We start from the raw sequence: 21,527 nt of genomic DNA, 5'->3' as shown, positions 1-21,527 counted from the left end.
TCATTCAAAAGAATGGCAATCGAGATGTCTAGCAGCAGCACTATTGATGCTGCAAGTTTAGATGACAGCATAAAGTAAAAAGTTATATGTTTTAGTAAATGGGAATCTCATCATGATTGAGGTAAAGCATGTTTACATAACAGTTTCCCTAAAATCTCTTCTCTCATTTACCCAGGGGACATTAGTGTACTTCTGTAACTGGGAATGCAATTGCTTTCATGTATTACTATCAGGGAAAGGGAATGGTCTACCACAATTTTGTGGTGTGAGAACAAACGGCACTATTTTGTGGAGTTAAGTAGTACTGCCAAGCTGAACATGCAGTCTGCCCTCTGCACCAACAGATTTGGTATGCATGGATTTCACATCGACCCCCAAAGAATTTCAAAACACCAAACCTTTATTTTGCCATATAATATAAAGCAGGGGTCCTCAAACTAAGGCTCGGGGGCCAGATGCGGCCCTCCGAGGTCTTTTACCCAGCCCTCGCTCAGGGTCAACCTAAGTCTGAAATGACTTGAAAGCACACAACAACAACAACAACAATCTTACTTATCAGCCAAAAGCAGGCCCACACTTCCTATTGAAATACTAATAAGTTTATATTTGTTAAAATTGTTCTTCATTTTAATTATTGTGTTGTTTTTAAGTGGTTTTGCACCACAAATAAGATATGTGCAGTGTGCATAGGAATTAATTCATTTTTTTTAAATTATAATCCGCCCCTCCAACAGTTTGAGGGACTGCGACCTGGCCGTCTGTTTAAATGTTTTGAGGACCCCTGATCAGAGACGGCCCTAGGTAATTTTCAATGGTAAGCAAACAGTATTTTTCCTCCCCACCCCCTACCAATCACTGATATATATTTTCAGTTCATCGTGGGAGTTCTGTGTGCCATGTTTGGTTCAATTCCATCACTGGTGGAGTTCAGAATGCTCTTCGATTGTAGGTGAACTATACATCCCAGTAGCTACAACTCGCATATGTCAAGGTCTATTTCCTCCCAAGAGCGCCTCAAGAGTGCCCCTGGGCAAAATCAACTATTCTGCAAGTTCTTACTTCGTGTAATGGGTTGAGCCGCCCCTGCCCCTGATATAAAGGATGCCATTCTACTATTTCATTGTATACAATGGAACTTTGCCGCCCATGGATTTTGGTGGTCAAAGGGGGTCTTCAAAGTCCTTCTGTGCATGAAAGCATATGGCACCTCCAATGGGTCATTGAAGTAATTCTCCATTCCCACATGATTCTTGATTTTCAAGAATAAAATAGAATGTAAATAATGACAAGGAAAAAAGGAAGAGGAAAACCATGATGGTATCCACCATGAGCACACATTCAAGCATTGATATCTATATCAATGTATAGATATTAATTAGCGTGAATTATGTAAATTATTACTTGGTTCACCTTCGCATGATAAATGAGATAATACAGGGTGTTTCTTCTCACTACATAATGGTAACAATTTATTCATGTGTTTGTTTCAGATTTGTTGTCTCACAAGCCGGCTCTAAAATGTATAAAATTAAATAATGCAGTCAGTAACTGCTGACCTCATGCATTTGGTAGTTAGACCCGTCGCAAACTCTGTTCCTGCGGGAGGAAAATTGCTAGCATGTCCCTGACGTCACGAGACTCCGCCTCTCACCCCGCCCCTTTCTCTGCCCCTTTCTCCATGCGAGCGTGGTTTTTCCTGTGCTAGGGCAGCATTGCCCGCATTTTCTCTCAGTTGGCAGAATTCAACTGAGAGAAAATGCGGGCAATGCTGCCCTAGCAAAGGAAAAACCACGCTCGCAAAGAGAAAGGGGCGGAGAAAGGGGCGGGGAGAGAGGCGCAGGCTCATGACGTCAGGGACTTGCTAGCAAGGTTTTCTCCAGCAGGAACCTAGTTTGCGACGGGCCTTAGAAGTCAGGAATAATATTTATTTTGGATTTTTGTGATCAATTAGCCAATTTGGCACTGTTCCATTCTCTGGGCAGAGGCCACAAGGGGATGCTAAAGAGAGAAGGATGGTCCATTTTACAGGAGTGGGGGGTGGGTTGAAGAAGGAAAACCATTCCCCAGGTTTTCACTGATTATTTCTCCTCCCTACTTCGCATGTCATAAACGAGGGTTGTTTCCATCACGGGGACATAGCTGTTTGTGTGTGTGCGGAGGGGGAGATAACACGAAAACATCGACTGTGAGATATATTGTTGTTTTAATTGTTAACCATTTAATTGCTGTTTTTATATGTTATTGTATTTGTGTAGGCACCAAATTATGCCATTTTGTAAGCCGCCCTGAGTCCCCCTCCTTGGGGGTTGAGAAGGGCAGGGTAGAAGTATACGAAATAAAAATAGGGGAAAATGGTTTTCCTCCTTCAACCTACCCTCCACCCCTGTAAAATGGACTATCCTATGTCTAGCATCTCCTTGTGGCTTCCACCCAGATAATGGAACAGTACCACCAATTTTATTTCTATGTGTATCCTTTATAAATGGAAGAGGTACTCATTTTTTGCAGAAAACATTCAGTGGGAAGGTTAGGGGGAATCTCCATGTAGTGCCAGAGGATTCACAACAGGCTATCTTGCCATACCTTGACAACTTGTGTTCATCTTAATAACTTTAAGATATTTTTTTTCATATCTAGCCATCACCTGTGCATGATACTTACATGGGCATCTTTTCCAGCTAGTTTACACAGATCCACCTTCTCCTTTGCTGCTGGCCAAAATATCTGCAATGCATTTAGACAAAGTTTTTTTTAATAAGTACATTTTATGACACTTCTAGGCAAACTACATACTCAGTGATTATCTTCCATCAATGAGATGAAAACAAAAACCTAGGACACCATCTAGTCCCAATCTCACTTTCTCCTTGGAGACACAGCTTGGTATGTGGGATAAATTAGACATTAAGTGTGGGTTATTCCCTTCCCCACTTCAACTGGTATTGAAATTCGTGAAAATGAGCACAATGCATACATAATTATTGCTTATGTATTGTTTTAATTATGATTTATGCTCAATTGTGATTGTATTATTGTGATTGTTATGTATCGGCATCATATCAGTGCCTATTGTAAGCCATCCTGATTCCCTCCTCGGGGTTAGAGAAGTTATGGGGTAGAAATACCATAAATAAATAATAAATAATAATAATAACAGAGAAAGAGTTAAAGAATGTCGGTTTGTTTGTTTTTTAAAAAATGTCTGGTACCTGGCAGCTATTTTGCAGAATGTGAGCACCTCAGTTTTCTAATTCCTTTGAAATGATATAGAGAGAGCTAGGGCATCTGAGCAAAGATTCTGAAGGGCACCACAATCCTACCCATATCCACTTATTTTACAGAGTTCATGGTCTACAGTATATTCCACTGGTTGTAATGGAGTTTGCTTCTAAGTAGTCACATATACAATTGCACTTATTAAGATCTTGCAACTGTACTAATGTATTTACTGAAAGGCTAACTTTTGAAACAGTATACTATGGTTTAGAGGAGTCACGATCGTGCAGCGGGCTAAACTGCTAAGCTACAGAACTTGCTGATTAGAAGGTCGACTGTTTGAACTCGTGGGATGGCTGAGCTCCCGTTGCTAGCCTCAGTTTCTGCTAACCTAGCAGTTCAAAAACATGCAAATATGTGTAGATCAATAGGTACTGCTTCAGCGAGAAGAAAACAGTGCTCCATATAGTCACATCATCCACATGACCTAGGAAGCATTTACAGACAATGCTGGCACTTCAGCTTAGAAATGGAGATAAGCACCACCCCCCAGAGTCGGACTCAACAAGTGTCTAGATCGAGGGAAGTAATGTTACCCCTCTATTCTGCTTTGGTTAGACCACACCTGGAATATTGTGTCCAATTCTGGGCACCACAATTCAAGAGCTGACAAGCTGGAATGTGTCCAGAGGAGGGCGACTAAAATTATCAAGGGTCTGGAGAACAAGCCCTATGAGGAGCGGCTTAAGGAGCTGGGCATGTTTAGCCTGAAGAAGAGAAGGATGAAAGGAGATATGATAGCCATGTATAAATATGTGAGAGGAGGCCACAGGGAGGAGGGAGCAAGCTTGTTTACTGCTTCCTTGGAGATTAGGACAAGGAACAATGGCTTCAAACTACAAGAAAGGAGATTTCATCTGAACATGAGGAAGAACTTCCTGACTGTGGAGCAGTGGAACTTTCTGCCCCGGAGTGTGGTGGAGGCTCCTTCTTTGGAAGCTTTTAAACAGAGGCTGGATGGGCATCTGTCAGGAGTGATTTGAATGCAATATTCCTGCTTCTTGGCAGGGGGTTGGACTGGATGGCCCATGAGGACTCTGATTCTTTGATTCTATGATTCAACTAGACTTAATGTCAAGGAGAAAACTTTACCTGTACTATGGTTTATTGCAGGATTTCTTAAACTGAAGGTCTTGACTCCAAATGGGGTCTACTTAGCTTAATATTGATGGCAACTAAAGTATTTAAAATACACCCGGGTCATGCAAGAAATTATCATGCCAGAAAGGGTCATGAGTGGAAACGTTTAACAAGCTATGGTTTATTGTAGTACTTTGAAACAGTATACTACGGCTTTGCTCTTGGTTTTGCTTTTCTTTGTATTCGACACTCAACATTTCTACATTTTATGGACAATTAAAATTTCTGAATTTCAATTCTTTTGAAGGATCCCCGGTGGCGCAGTGGGTTAAACCCCTGTGCCGGCAGGACTGAAGACCGACAGGTCGCAGGTTCAAATCCGGGGAGAGGCTGATGACTCCCTCTATCGACTCCAGCTCCTCATGCGGGGACATGAGAGAAGCCTCCCACAAAGATGATAAAAACATCAAAACATCTGGGTGTCCCCTGGGCAACGTCCTTGCAGACGGCCAATTCTCTCACACCAGAAGCAACTTGCAGTTTCTCAAATCACTCCTGACACGACAAAAAAAATTATTTTGAAAGATAACACATAAGAATCTTCTAAAAGGAAAGGGGAAAACTTTCCTTGAAAAAACATTTAAGTTTCAAGAAGAACAATGTACATGAAAAAGGAAGGGGAAGAATAATTCCTTGTTTTGAAACCTTGGTTTTTACACTAGAATGAATGTAGTTTGATACCACTTTAAATATCATGGTTCAATATGGATAGTTTATACAAAAATATATTTAAATAGATGTTTCTGTCCCAAACACAAGTTCCAAACTCTTCTAAAAGGCAAGAGTTCACGATCTACATGAATTATCTATGAATGTGTTCTAAAATCTCTGTGTACAGACTGGGTGAGCAAAACAGCTTATGCAAAAAACATTTCCTGAGAATGTAATCCATTTATCTCTTTGGCCAGATGTGGCTGAAGCTCCTAGCATTTACAGTTCCTCAATGCTGGCAACTGGTCAGATGCTTGCAGCTTCTTGATAATGTGTTATTACGACAGACATGGGTGGGTCTTACTAGCTATTCCACAGCGATAACAATTTGTATCCTTGCTTACCCTCCTGAGCAGCCTGGCCTCTCATAAAAATATGCAACTAACCATATTTCGAGACAAATATGTTAAATGTCCTTAGATACATTTTTTTCCACAAGGCAGTGAAGGGAAGGGGCCATATTGTACACTGTAATTGTGGTTCTATCATTAACTTAGGGGAGTAATTTTGTGGGCAAGCTGGAAACAACACAGACCACAAGGCGGGTGGTTTGCTGTGACCAACTCTAACGCAGACATGTCTGAAGCTATTGCATATTTTTGATAAATGTTCAAAAAAGCTCAGCATATCTATATTATACCATTGACTGCATTGGTTTAAATATTCATTTGCTCAACCATACAGTTTCTCTCATCATATTTGCAAAAGCACAATGTCTGCTAAGCTATACGATAAACATCTGAATTTATGCATGGGTCCCAATTCCATATCAGATGGTTGCATACATTAAAGGTCAAATAGAAATGTTTTCCAGTCACCTTACATATACAACAACAGGAACAATTTTATTACTGATCTGGCCGGGGTGGTCCATGCCTTGGTCACCTCTAGATTGGACTACTGTAATGCGCTCTACGTGGGGCTGCCCTTGAAACCGGCTAGGAAATTTCTGTTAGTCCAACGGGCGGTGGCCAGGATGTTAACTGGTGCTCCTTACAGAGAGAGGTCAACCCTCCTGTTCAAGGAGCTCTGTTCATTTTCCGGTCCCAATTCAAGGTGCAGGTGCTCATCTACAAAGCCCTAAACGGTTTGGGACCTGCCTACCTGCATGACCGCATCTCCGTTCATGAACCCGCACGCTCCCTTCGTTCATCCGGAGAGGCCCTGCTCACGATCCCACCTGCGTCGCAAGTGCGGTTGGTGGGGATGAGGGACAGGGCCTTCTCTGTGGTAGCCCCCCGACTCTGGAACACCCTCCCCAAGGACATCAGACAAGCTCCTACGTTGGCAGTCTTTAGGAAGAGCTTTCCAGAATAGGAAACTCCAGCAACATGTCCCAGAAGCACTTTATTAGAGATTAAGATTGTTCGCAAATTGTACTTATCCAAAAATCCTTATATCTCACTCAGCATACTCAGCACTTTTTAATCTGTACCCATCACATTTGGCCCGTCCTAGTTTTTATTGTGTTACGGTGTACTGTTTTTAATTGCTTACTGTTATTGTTTAATGTTTTGATTTGCTTTTGGTTTATGTGTATTTGTTATATTGTTGTTTTATTGAGGAATTGGCCTTTGTAAGCCACATCGAGTCCTTCGGGAGATGTTAGTGGGGTACAAATAAAGTTAATAATAATAATAATTACGGTCCATAGACCCATCAGTAAAACAGTCATTATAAATTCTTCCATCTCAGGAAGAACCTTACTTATACCAGTAATGCTTGGAGAAAAACACTTAATATTTTAATTGATTGCATTAGTTCCTATTGTCTACCTGTAATGGAAAGGACTCTAAATTCCGAGGAGCACAAAGGACACATTTTAGCCCCTTACAGTTCCCAATCCCTGCTGTTTCTTCACACAAAGGGAAGCCCAGAGGCAGAGCTGAGTGGCAGCCAGCCAATGCAAACCACGGTCAGTCTAAACACAGCACAGCATAAACACCACAATTTGACACTTATTTGCTACTGGGGAGTACCTTTCAACCAAGGGAGTCTTTTAAGTGAGTTTGATATACACAAAAATCAACAGGAGTGGTGTGTGTGTGTATGTGTGTGTGTGTGTGTGTGTGTGTGTGTGTGTGTGTATAGTGGTGGGGGAAGTTGCTAGAAAATATAATTAAAAAGAAAGATGAGCAGGCAGAGAGGCTTTTGGAACCAATGCTCGGAAAGCCAGAAAAAGCACTCAATATAGGTAGGTTGCCAAAAGACATCTTTCCCCCACAGGTCCTACTAAGATCCCTACAGATAAAAAAATAGCTGAGAATACCAGCTTACCTTTCATAGTTCTTAAAATGTGCTAGCCTGTGATAAACCCCAGAGAGAAGCTTATCAGGAATAAACCGACTATGTTGAAAAACTGTAAACAAAAGTTGTATTTTTATCCCTGCAAGTCCTTCACCAAGAAAAACCAAGAGAGGCAGAAATTGATCAGAGGATGATCAGAGGTTAGCTATGTAGTTTGGATAAGTCGCAAGTATTTTCACACTCTAAGAATCAGCAAGAGGCAAAAACACTGGTCTTTTCAATCAGCTTTGAGCTTTGATTACACAACTCTTTTTGCTTGCTTGCTTTTGTTATTATTTCAGAATCATTTTTCAGTATATTAAGTCTTTTGACATAGAGGTTCAGAGGTTCAGCTGTGGTTGAAATCACACCTTTGACATGACATGACTAATAAGATACTGCCAGTTCTGAGGTTGCGGCTTAAAACAGAAGCCTTGCACTGTCTTCCTTTTAATGGAGTTCAGTAAAGATAATCATGGCTTTACATCACTGGTACTCTAAGGGCCCTTCTACACATGCTATAAAACCTGGAAGTAACTGGATTAAAAATCCAGTTAACCAACATTTAGCCAAAGTACGGGAGGGATCAGGTTAAGAGCTAAAAAGTATGTGTTTAAAAAGTGTGCTTAAAACGTGATGCAGTACACCTTTGCATGACTGTATATTCCCGTCTTCCCATCTTTACTCTTCTCCACCTGAGAAGAAGATGGCCCGCTGCGTTCCCAGGCTGAAAGGATGAGGATGGGACAGGCCATTGCTCCAGCATTAGCATGTCTTCCCCTCCACACCCATCTCTGCCTGGGAAGGTGGTGGGCCACCATCTCCCCAAATGGAGAAGAAGAGGAGACAGGCCATTGCTTGAGATCTCTCCAGAAGTGGCCTGCCTTCCACTCCACACCCTTCTCTGCCTAGGGAGAAAGTTGCCTGCCACTTTCCCGGGCAGAGAAGAAGAGGAAGAGAGAAGACAGCTCATTGCCAGAGATCTCTGTGGCAGCAGCCTTCCTTCCTCTCCACACTCTTCTCCCCTTGGGGAGATGACGGCTCACCACCTTCCCAGACAGAGAAGATGAGGAGGAGAAACATGTCTGGCAAGAGCTCTGGAAAACTCTTGCCAGCTGCATGTTTTTCGTTGGCCCTCCTCTCAGCCTAGAGACAAGGGCCACCACATCCATATGCTGAGAGGAGGGCTGGGACAGATGGGGGCTAGGAGTGAGACCCCAAAGAGCAGCATCTGGCCCACAGGCCTGGGTTTGCCCAGGTCTGACTTAGATGATGAAATGTGGAGCATTTCAGTTTAGAATTTGCAGAACTCAAATTCAACAACTCAATTCAATTTAGAATTTACAGAGCTCAAATTCTTCCAGTACCCATAACTAAAATTCCTCCAGTCCCCACAGCTAAAGAATTTTTGAGCATTTAGTCAAATGCTCAGTGCAGCCAAATAAAACTCTCATATGATTTCTATATTATTTTTTTAGTCTGTTCTAGGTTAATCTCTCCATCTCTATGGGGTAAAATCTGAAGATGATAATACTACCATTCAAAATTGCTGTAAACATTTTAGGCTCTCATCACAAAGGTCCATGGATTCACCATACGTCATGGCAAATCCATGGGGTCCCAGTGGACTTTTGTTTTGAATGAAAATAAATCCGTGCAAAATTCAATGTTTGTATTATATTAAATAGATTATTTTTTTTCAATTATACCAGCACATTATACCAGAATTGTATTAAAAGTTTTATCATGCAATCATCTGGTTCTCATACTCAATCGTCTAAACCACTGACAAGTATCCATAGTTGATACTGACACCTTTCTGTTAGGGACAAGCTCTATTCTTTAAGAATAATGGAGCTCTCACTCTCCTCCCGCTTCTGGCCAGAGCAAAGACAGAAGATATTTCCATCTTGTCTTCTGCCTATATCATCAGTTGAGAGACCCCTCCTCTCTGTGACACCAACGGCTGCTCTGGCCAGAGCGAAGAAGAGAGGGCAGCAGAAGACATTTCTATCTTGTATTGTCGAAGGCTTTCATGGCCGGAATCACTGGGTTGTTGTAGGTTTTTCCGGGCTATATGGCCATGTTCTAGAGGACTCTAGATGCCTCTAGAACATGGCCATATAGCCCGGAACAACCTACAACAACCCATTTCCATCTTGTCTTTACTAATAATATAATATAGTATATTGTATATACATATGATATTTATAATATTATAATGTAATACAATATAATACTAGTAATAATAATACAATATTATAATTGTCATTATATATTTACATTACATGTAATATTACTAATAATATTGCAATATAATGGTATAGTGCAATATGGTAATATATCATACTGATATTGTACTATGCTAATAATATAATATATTGTATGAAAATATATATTGTAAGCCGCTCTGAGTCCCCTTCGGGGTGAGAAGGGCGGCATATAAATGCCGTAAATAAATAAAATAATACATTCTACACATTACTAAAAACCCAGAAGAAACCAAATTAAAAGGTGGAGGGGTGGAAAATGTTTAGTCAAAGTGCTGGCAAAATCAAGTTAACAATTGAAAAACGTGTATCAAAAAAGGTGTGCTTAAAACCCAATTCCATTGGAAAAATATGCACATTCTCATGACTATATATTCTTGCAGGCACACAAAACATGTGCTTTCCTTTCCTTCCCCCTGTGTGGACTGCTCCAGTGCACATGTGGTTCAAAGTTAGCTTCAAGCTGTTGTTGTCGGAAAGCAAACTCCCTCAAAACCCTTCTAGCCAGAACAGAAAAGTAACTGATTAGTTGTCTGAAGTGGCTAGTCTTCATCATTGCTCAGTTGCATCCTCTGAACAAGACAAAAAAAAAACCCCTCAATCTATTAAATACTTTAGAAACTCCACTAGGCTCAAAAACTTGGATCTAAATGAATAAGATTGAAGCGCTGGGTGCAACCTGTTCCAACTACTTCAGATAGTAGCATATTTTTCACCACCCCAAAATATTGCCTTCATTGTAAGGCAGTGGTCCTCAAACTGGGGTCCCCGGATGTTTTTGGCCTTCAACTCCCAGAAATCCTAACAGCTGGTAAACTGACTGGGATTTCTGGGAGTTGTAGGCAAAAAACATCTGGGGACCCTAGGTTGAGAACCACTGTTGTAAGGGTTTCTATATGGTGGCTCAGATAACAACTTGAGACTGCTTCCAGTAACACTTCTGCGACTCTAGACATTTCCTGTTCTGTGTTTGTGAGTGGGGATCCTCCCACAGAAGGATGAACTTTTATCCATCATATCAAACAATGAACACAACAGGGCCAGATCATATTATCGCCTCATGATCTTTTGAAAAGAAAGAAGAGGAAGAGAGAGAACTACAACCTCTCTTCATCAAGCTATCCTCCTTAGTTGTTACATCTATCTTCTCAAAGAAGCTCCTTGTCATATGCTCCAGAAGCATCAATTCCTTTGCTTAGTCAATTTTGCTTACATGCTTGCATGTCTTCAGCTGTTGCTTCCAAGTATTGATTAGAGGGGAGAAGGGGAAAAAATACTTTGAAGAACAATGAATATTCTGTTTATGTTGTAGAGAATAAAGATATTCTTATGAGAAGTATGTGCATCTCTCTCACCCTTCAGAGAAGATACTGTGACACAGGAAGCAAAAGGAACTCTTGTCTACTCCTGTATTTCAAATCCTTCTAGGGACCTCTTCAGATGGGCCACCGGAAACGCCATGGATCGTGGCAATTCTGGTGGTACACATCCAGTGGCATAGGAACGTGTCACCTCATGCCCTGCACCATCCCAGCTTCTCTCCCACTTATCCCATGGCAGGGGAGCATCTGATGGCCGGCTTGCCCCGTTGACGGCAATGCAACCACGAGAAGCCTTCTGCATTGCTGCCGACAGCTTTTTTCAGTGGCAGCTCTGATTTTCTTTTGTCGTGTCAGGAGTGACTTGAGAAACTGCAAGTCGCTTCTGGTGTGAGAGAATTGGCCGTCTGCAAGAACGTTGCCCAGGGAATGCTTGGATGATTTTTAATGTTTTTATCATCCTTGTGGAAGGCTTCTCTCATGTCCCCGCATGAGGAGCTGGAGCTGATAGAGGGAGCTCATCCACCTCTCCCTGGATTCGAACCTGCGACCTGTCGGTCTTCAGTCCTGCCAGCACAGGAGTTTAATCCACTGCGCCACCGGGGGCACCCAGCAACTCTGATTCCACAGCAGTCTTGCCACAGAGCCATCCTGGAAGTATTTCTACAGTGTGTGATGGGAGCCAGGGGGCTCCATAGCAAAGCTGCTGAAGAACTGGATTTGTTGCCAAAATGTGCCCCATGTGAAGAAGTCCTAGGTATCATCTTGACATCCCTACATTTTTTGCATTCTTATCATCAAATATTCTCTCTTAAGACGGCAGGCACCAGTACCCATGCTTCTCCTCTGTTGGTGACATTTTTAGAGCCAGTGACATTTCTGCAGATTGGTGCACTTAGTCTTGTAAATTACCTCCTTATTACTTGATTCCAACATACAAATACTCAACTGAATGTTTGAACTATTTACTGGACCAGACCTTGTCAACATACGCAGGAAAATTTAGTGGAAACGGGTTGACAAAACAGGTGGCACTACGCCAGATTCAGTGTGAAGAATATCTGTTTGCACAGACAAGCACCGCAGGCATGAAGCTGAGCTGTAAATTTTTCAATTGTGTTTTTTTAAAAAAAAAAAAAAAAGTAGGGGGAGATGTTGTTATATGTGAGAATATTCAACACCGGAGAGCCTATCTGCAGTTCACCGTTGAATACTAGTAGAATTCAATATACCCCCTGCACAATATACACAGTTAGGAGTTTGTCACCTCATTCATTCTGCTGTTTGCGTATACCAGGCCATAAAGTGTTCACATTATCTAAAAACAATTCAGTCTGCAATGATAAATTGGTGATGACACCATCAGACCTGCAAGGCATCATCTGATATTCTGATGAATAAGTGATGAAGGCAGTAGTTGTAAAATGTGGCTTTCGGAGTCTGGCCAAATTCTTAACCTGTTAATTAAACTGAACCAATACATTTTGACTTCATTTTAAGTCATGCTTTAGGGCCCTTGAGTAGCTTTAATTACTGACTAACAGAGGCAGATTATGAAAAAAAATTGGAAAAGAATGAGCTATGATGATTTATCATTGGGTAAATGTTCCCTAGCATGCTTATGCATGTATGTGCACACATACGCATGTGGGCAACACTGATAAGTTGTTTTTAAACAACATGATAAAGCATTAGAGCCTACTGTAAAAGGTCAAATACGTTCACTATTTAAACCTGCACAGAGGCCTATGAGTTCATTGAGGATGTGCTGGAAGCTGAGCGAAAAATGGCTCCCCTTGAGACTAGCTGTCATAACACATGGGAAAAGAAGGAAAGAGATGTTGCCATTTGCTTATATTCTAGCTAGAGGGAGGGCAAACATCCAATGATATTTGTCATATTATATTGCTGTACTGCTAGAAGAGGTCATGCATGCTGACAAACTCAGTTTATTAAAAGCAAACCATATAACTATGGGAGGTAAGGTTATTAAATCCATCCAATGATGCATGACATACTATGTAGGCTCTTCACCCTCTGAAATCAGTGGGAAGCAGACGGGTTAAAAACAAACTTATCAGTTGAATTGTTCAGATATATATACAAATTATAAACTGACCTTTTTAACATTTTTGTTTAAGTCAACCAAGCTGAGCAGAAAAATGTGGTCTTTAGCGCCGAATAGCAGCCGACCCCTTTCTTCATCGAGCAGCAGGGTCCGAAAATCCATCCCCTCTGCTGAGCCCAGGAATGGGACACAGCTGTTGGAAAGCAGCAAGTCTGTGAGAGAATGGAGAAAATCTTTACAGTCAACAATGTATACACACGTCTCATTGGAGCCTTATATAAATATATGCACCCAGCATGATCTTTGCTGGTTAAGATAACTTGTTGGACCAAACAAGGCATTCATTTTAAAGAATGAGGCAGCAGAAGGAGGAGGTAGGGTGAGGGGAAGAGATTACCATAGTACAGTTTTTTAAAGACTGGACATATATTTTGTTTCTTCTAATGTTTAATGAGTAAAGTGATCAAAAGGTTACAGTGTCTTCTACACAAGGATAAACTTAAACATTTAAGAGTTTTTACTTTGCACAAAAGAGAGTACAGTAGAGTCTTGCTTATCCAACCTTTGCTTATCCGACTTTATGTATTCATTTGAACAGACTTCCAGATGGTATCATATCAGGCTTCCATATCACCAGAGGTGGCCCTAGGTAATTTTTAATGGTAAGCCAACAGTATTTTGGCACACACCCCCCCAACCAATCATTGATATATATTTTCTGTTCGTCGTGGGAGTTATGTGTGCCGTATTTGGTTCAATTCCATCATTGGTGGAGTTCTGAATGCTCTTTGATTGTAGGTGAACTATACATCCCAGTAACTACACTTGCCACATTTGCTCCCTTGCCTGGCCCGCTTTGGGTCCGATGGCGTGCCTGAAGTGTGCACCAAAAGTCACCTCTTCTCCTGACTTTTTCCTCAGCCATTGGGACTGAGAGAGAGAGAGAGAGGTGGAGATGCCCACCTTTCCTGAAGGTAGGCGCAAAAACAAGGGAGGGAGTGGAGGTGGGAGATACCTCCAGCCGGAGGGGCTATCTCTCTCTCTCTCTCTCTCTCGGTCCCAATGGCTGAAGAGAAAGTCAGGAGAAGAGGCGACTTTTGGTGCGCACGCTGGGGTCTTCAGACACACCTCCGGACCCGAAGCGGGCCAGGCATGGCGGCTCCGCCCCTTGGCCCACCCGCGGATTGGGGAGAGGAGAGGAGGCAGGTGGAGTGCCGAGGGATCGGGAAAGGGAGCCGGTCATGGGGAAGGGATCAAACATCCTGGAGAACGATTGAGTGCCGGCTCTGCTGCCGCATCCGGTGGCCGGGTGGAGCAGGAACGAGAGGGGCTAGGCGAGGCTCAAGGGCCCGGCCCCTTTGGGAAGAGGATCGCCCGGCAGCAAGACAAGAAAGCCAAGGCTCCCCCCGGACTGCTAGGGCTGTTGTGAGCTGAGGGAGCGCTCCTCAAGTGGCAGTCAAGGGGCATTTACAGAGGCGCCTCTGCGCCCCTGGCAAAAAAAAAGTGTTCTGCAACCGCTTACTTCGCGTAATGGATGAGCCGCCCCTGCATATCACAAACTGCTTTTGAAAGCCATGCTTTCAGAGTGATCGTGAATCTGCATGGTAGCTGGAGTTAGTTAATATCAAAGCTGTTTTACCCAACTTTCAGTTATACACTTTGCTGCATTTAATTCCTAGGAATTTCCTAGGAATTTCAGATCCAAATGGCAACTTAAACCTCATGTTTCAAAGTGTCCAGGTAACATATTAGCCATATAATAATTGAGTATCTACCTTGGGCCGTGTACCATCATGGTAAGCATTGGATGCCCATCTATAATACTTTATTTGAAACTTCAGCAACAAATTTTAGATCAATCACATGACAATATTGGGAAAATGTGATTTAGAGATTTCCTTTTTGAACAAATTAAATGCCTTGTTCTAATTAAAAGGCAGCATTATTATTGCTCTTTCTCTCTTTCAGCAATGACATCTGTAAATAGTAAGACTTGATATAGATGATATGGCAACACATAAAAATAATAAAAACATTTCATGACAATTTGGGAGTTACATTTCATAGAATCATAGAATCAAAGAGTTGGAAGAGACCTCATGGGCCATACAGTCCAACCCCCTGCCAAGAAGCAAGAATATTGCATTGCTCCAGAAAGACGCATAGGACAATATAAAAATATGATATTCTATAATTAAGTCCATAAAAATAGTTGCATGTTGCTATGCTCTGTTGTAATTCATTCAGTAATCCATTCTATTGTACTTACATGTGTAATCCTTCTAATTCTATAGAGATAAAATCAGAATTTGGTCAAGGAAATATTTCTTGCACAACTAACTTAAACCGTCAACTGTGAAAAGATTCCACTCTGGCATGCTTGTATAATCCTGATGGGGGTCACTGATGGGAAGCTGGCAGGAGTAACATCCTTCAGCAATGTTGGCATTCTTTTCCCCAACTTCGTTTCAAACCATGACATCTGTACATAATATTAACATTTGGAGTGCAATTCATATTGCAAAGGACAAAAGTCAACACCACTCAATTATACACAACATCTATTGGTCAAAACTACATACCAAAAGAATAAAATCAACTATTGTTTTTAAAATATCTAAGAGAAACTACTTGTTGCTATTCAATTGTCAGTATTGATGTACGTCAGTGAATGCCATGCTGGCTAAAATTCAAATAAACCTTGTGAGAGCATTTTTTATTAGACTTTATTAAAATCCACAAAATTTTCACATCTGGAATTGAAAGTTTAGAAGAAATCAAATATAGGAAAAATCAGAACAACATCCATTTGTCCAGGGCCAGAGTCTTCAATGCTTACGACTGTGCAGTATGGAAAAAGAGCCTGTCAAATCTGGAGCCAACACTATATCAGCTTGTATATACACAAATGACTAAAGAAGAAATGATATCTGATAGAGGACAAATGGAAAAGCAGTGAGCTATTTCATTGCATGTTTATTTATTTATTTATTTATTTGTCATGTCAGGGCAACCAGTCGATTATATTACATTTCTAACAGAACAAAGCAAACAAACAGACAAAATACAAAATTTGTGAGTTTGGTAGTTGATTGAATGTCCTTTGAGCAGTATCTGGCCACTTGGAGTGCTTCTGGTGTTGCTGCAAGAAGGCCCTCCATTGTGCATGTGGCAGGGCTCAGGTTGCATTGCAGCAGGTGGTCAGTGATTTGCTCCTCTCCAAAGTGGCATGTCATGGATTCCACTTTGTAGCCCCATTTCTGAAGGTTGGCTCTGCATCTTGTGGTGCCAGAACGCACTCTGTTCAGTGCCTTCCAAGTCACCCAATCCTCTGTGTGCCCAGGGGGGAGTGTCTCATTTGGTATCAGCCATTGGTTGAGGTTCTGGGTTTGAGCCGGCCACTTTTGGACTCTCACTTGCTGAGGTGTTCCAGCGAGTGTCTCTGTAGATCTTAGAAAACTATTTCTAGATTTAAGTCGTTGACGTGCTGGCTGATACCCAAACAGGGGATGAGCTGGGGATGTCTCTGCCTTGGTCCTTTCACTATTGGCTGCTACTTCCCGGTGGATGTCAGGTGGTGCAATACCGACTAAGCAGTGTAATTTCTCCGGTGGTGTAGGGCACAGACACCCATGATAATACGGCATGTCTCATTAAGAGCCACATCCACTGTTTTAGTGTGGTGAGATGGTTCCACACTGGGCATGCATACTCAGCAGCAGAGTAGCATAGCGCAAGGGCAGATGTCTTCACTGTATCTGGTTGTGATCCCCAGGTTGTGCCAGTCAGTTTTCGTATGATATTGTTTCTAGCACCCACTTTTTGCTTGATGTTCAGGCAGTGCTTCTTGTAAGTAAGAGCACGGTCCAGAGTGACTCCCAGGTATTTGGGTGCGCTGCAATGCTCCAGTGGGATTCCTTCCCAGGTGATCTTCAGAGCTCGGGATGCTTCTCTGTTCTTGAGATGAAAGGCACATGTCTGTGTTTTAGATGGGTTGGGGATCAGCTGATTTTCCCTGTAATAGGCAGTAAGAGCACCTAGAGCTTCAGAAAGCTTCTGTTCAACCATCTCAAAGCTCCCTGCTTGAGCAGTAATGGCACGATCATCAGCATCGATGAAACTCGCTGTCCCTTCTGGCAGTGGCTGGTCATTTGTGTAGATGTTGAACATGGATGGAGCAAGAATGCTCCCCTGAGGCAGGCTGTTCTTCTGTTTCTGGTATCTGCTTCTCTGGCCCTGGAACTCAGCAAAAAAGCTCCTGTTTTGTAGCATTGTATGTAAATATTAGAACAATTGTTTCACAACTTCTATAAGAAGTTATCCATGCAGGAAGATCACTATTTGCCTTCTTTGTCTCTGCCATGGCTGCATTAATTACCTCTTTTGATCAGAGCCGTACAGAACAGATTCCAATGATCGTTCAGAAAAATGAACTTTAGACCTCTCAGGAGAGGATTCCTTTGAAAATATAACACTTAATTCTCTCTAACAGGAGCAACACACAATGTAGCTTAGCCAGCGTACAAAACAGTTCCTTCTGCGCATTTGCAGCTAACCCTTTATTGTTGTAGGTTATTTCCAAACAATTATTTTACAAAAGGCACAGCTGCACAAATAAGAGTATCCAAAGTATCTTTACAGGAATGATTAAATGCTCTTCTGCGACTTTATATGATTGCTGAAAAAGGCCCAGGCGTGGTTCACAAACACCATGTAGCCAAGCAAAATAATTAGCTTTAAACATCATAGATGAAAATATATCCCATCCAAAACATTTGTTATGAAAAAGAAGACCTCGGGCCGTGGGTTTCCACAGGTTCCCTTGTTCCTAAGCCGCTTATCTTTCTTGTGCAATTGCCAAATACAGCAAAATCATCCTTATTAGTAACATAGTTTAAAGTCAAGGGTTGAAGGGATCTATTTTGTTGCTTTTCTGTTTTTAGAAAAAGGAAAAGGAAACTGTCCGCATGAAAGGTTACAAGTGGAGCTCTTGATAGAGTGCCAACTTTTTCCGCTCTTTCAAAGCACTGGAGATGAGTACTGGGATGAGTATTGAGAGTCACCATTACATCTACCTTTTCATTGAGAGGGCCAAGGCCAGCATGAAAAGGAAGCCCTGCCTGTCACACTGAAATGTGAATCATTAAACAATCAGATACCTCCCTTTGAATGCAGTCAGATCTCATGACCTCAGCCAGTTCCAGGAGAAAAGGAAAAGCTGTTTATAGCAGGAAAACTGAGGTGCTCAGGCACAATTTGTTCAGCCGGTCATAGTGGCCAGTTTCCAGGAGAGATGAATGGAAAGAAGGTATATGAACAGGGTGCAGCACCAAAGCACCACTGCTGTGGTGTGAAACATATAGTACCTGGGACTCACAAACACCCATTGTGCTGGTACGGCTGTACCAGGAGCTCCAACTTTATTTTCTTTCTGTTATCTGTTTGCAGTCATAGGGCAGGCCTCCTGTCCATCATAATTAAGCTTTGGTTCCGCCCCCTGTTCAGGGCTCTGGGAGGGAAAGGAGCCATTTTTGAGCAGTCTCACATAAGGAAGCTAAACTATAGGACGTAGACCAGTTCGTCCTGTAGAAAAGCTTCTTTTCTCAAGAACATCCGGGGAAACAGAAACAAAAATTCCAGGGAAAAGGTCCCAAGGCTCTGGCTGAGAGCTCACGGCTTCTCAGCCTCACAGCAATCAGAGGGGAAACAACCCTGAGGTTTCAAAGAATTCTCTGAGGGAGGACAGCACTACAGATCCACGGAACTCCATCTGAAATATCCACAAGCCTCGGCTGGTAGGTCTACTCGATACCCACATGCATTTGGAATCGGTAGTAGGACCCATACCAATGAGGCATAGGTAGTAAACAGCCTGGGAGAGGTTAAATAGGGTTTTTTTCCTACAGAGAAAATACAGTTACCACAGGTACCAGGCCATTGAGGACTAGACTAAGAAAGCCTTGAAGTGTTGTTTGAACCATTGAAGATTTGTTGTTTGTTCCATAATAAAAAACTTTGTTGTATCATTAAAGATTCTAAATATCTGAGAACCTCTCTTTGAGGCACCTCAGCTTCCTGCTGGGCTTAAAGTATACGTCCTATTAAAAAGACAGCTGTTAGAGGCCCAGCGCGCGACAGAATACCCATCACGAATAGGGGTGAGATTCTTAATATTTTGCAAAGTCTTCTGGGGAATTATTTTGCAAATAAATACATGTGGGATTTTGGTTCCTGTCTGAAATACATATTTGCTATTGGGGTGTGTATGTGTAAATGAGTGGGGTGTCAAATGAAAAATACAGGTGTATTTTTCAGTAAAATACTTCTGCACTAATCTTGCAAAGTAGAAAATGCAATGTAAAAGACATAGGAACTTGGAACGACTGGACGACGAGATGGATAATGTTTTTAATTAGGAGATGCAAATGGCTTATGTTTTTATTACTTTTGTTTGGTTTTATACTATGTATTAATGTTTTAAATGTTTTATGATGTTCTTGGGCATCGAATCGTTGCCTCTGTAAACCGTCCTGCATCACCTGAGGGCTGAGAAGGGCAGTATACAAATATAGTAAATAAATAAATAAATAAATATTAGGTGCACATGGAAAAGGCTGTTGGGGTTGTATCATCAGAATCACCATCAGTATCTTTCTACAGTTTTAATCATGTTAATAATAATTGTATCGTTATTTAATTTGTTTTTAAATATTTGTATAAATACTATATTAACTATATCTTGGTTCTTGTGGGTTTTTTCGGGCTATATGGCCATGTTCTAGAGGCATTTCTCCTGACGTTTCGCCTGCATCTATGGCAAGCTTCCTCAGAGGGTGAGGTCTATATCTTGCTTTTTAAATGCTGAAGGCCTTCTAGAGTCCCACAATAGAAGAAAGATAGGATATAAATAAATCAAACAAATAAATCTGGTGAAATTGCTTAGTTTTAACTCTCGTGTGTATTTTATATGAGGTAGTTTTTGAGTAGTCCCAGCCTTCCCCAACCTGATCTTCTTTAGATATTTTGGCCTTTGCCTTTCATCATTCAAATTCAGTAATGTCATTACAGGGGTGCAGGGGGTAGAGACTGCACCAGGTGACACTTTCTGAGGGTGTGGCATCAAAACAATTGTCTCTAAAACATTTGTGCAGCATTTCATCAGAAATGTATCATTTTGATTTTTAAAATCCCTGTCATTAGATACGGCTACAAACACATTTTTGTAAGACCACCTGTTCTGGAACAGCTGTTCCAGGGTATCCAATTTTGTGCCACACTGAGTGTTTGTTCATTGTCCTAAGTTGCTTGGGATTTTGCAGCAGGGTGGCTTCCTGTTATAATTCGCATTCATAGGACAAGCCACCTGTCAATAACAGTTAGGTTCCCTGGTCCCGCCCCTCTCTGGGTTTTTTGGAGGGAAGGGGCCATTTTTCAGCCAGTCTCAAAAAGGATGTCAATGCGGAGGATGTACACAAACGTCCTCCTGTGCAAAGGCTTTGTCTCTTAAGACTTCCCGGGGGAAAACAGTTTTAAGAGCCTCTACAGATTCCCAAAAGGTTCCAGGGAAACAGCTTTACCGCCCTGAAGACTTCCGGAGGGAATAACAGCTCTGCTCATCTCCAGCTAAGCGATTACAGGCCTGTTGGCACGTCTGCTACGTTCTGAGACTCAGTTCAGCTGGTAGTGGACTCAAGTCAGTCAGGTTTAGGTTCACAGCAGCCTGGGAGGAGCTAAAAGGGGGAATTTTCCTTTTAACAAAGTTTTGAAGATAGTGCCCATTTCCTGTAAACAAGATTGCAAGAGCTAATAGACTGATAAAGTTTACAATTCCTGTTTGTTCATTAATAAAGAACTGTTATATTTAAGCTCAAGCCTCATAAGGACTGTTTAATAAGGGGAATTTTCCTAAAGGCTTCTTTTTGGGGGGCCTGGCTTCCCGCTGGATGCAAGCCTAACATCCTCTCTTAAAAGCACCTCATTTCGGCTCCAGCGGCAACAGAACATCACCTTTAGCTTACATGCCCTGCATCAATATGCACCACAATGCTTTCTTTTTTCATCTTCTAATGCTCCAATCACTGCTGTCATTATTACATTACAATTATGTTTCTAATCAGGTGGTTTCATTTGTCTGCATGCACTCCTGTTTTTTTTATCATTGCTGATTTTGCCAAATTTCTAATATTTTAGCTCCAAAATTGTGGTATGGTTTGGTTTGGGAGGAGGTCTATGGAAGTGACACCATGAGTTAATGCGCTGGGTGGCACCAACTGTAGCTTAATTTATGAGTGCTGTTTGCCAAAATACCTGCAGGGATACATGTCAAGGAAAGCTACCTTTATGAATCATACGCTAAACAGACCTATCCTATTAGAAAAACATCTTGAGCAATCGAATGCATGTGTTATTAACACACACACACCAATCACTTTATTTATTTTTTAGGAATAGGTGCAT

General features: G+C 41.7%; 1 protein-coding gene across 1 annotated transcript in view; it reads right to left on the bottom strand.

Annotated features, from left to right (window-relative positions):
* The window catches only part of SEMA3D (semaphorin 3D), a 255,213-nt gene that overhangs the window by 139,247 nt on the left and 94,439 nt on the right, over window positions 1-21,527 (bottom strand). Inside the window, exons 3-4 of the mRNA XM_060778197.2 lie at window positions 13,122-13,282; window positions 2,662-2,724 (exon numbers count right to left, since the gene is read on the bottom strand). Of these exons, the coding sequence (XP_060634180.2) occupies window positions 2,662-2,724; window positions 13,122-13,282 (224 nt within the window). The remainder of the gene's footprint in view (window positions 1-2,661; window positions 2,725-13,121; window positions 13,283-21,527) is intronic.

The sequence above is a fragment of the Anolis sagrei genome, chromosome 5 (assembly GCF_037176765.1).
Source record: "Anolis sagrei isolate rAnoSag1 chromosome 5, rAnoSag1.mat, whole genome shotgun sequence".
Taxonomy (NCBI): Eukaryota; Metazoa; Chordata; class Lepidosauria; order Squamata; family Dactyloidae; genus Anolis; species Anolis sagrei.
Note: the sequence above shows the minus strand (reverse complement) of the source record. Positions and strands in the feature narration are given on the sequence as shown.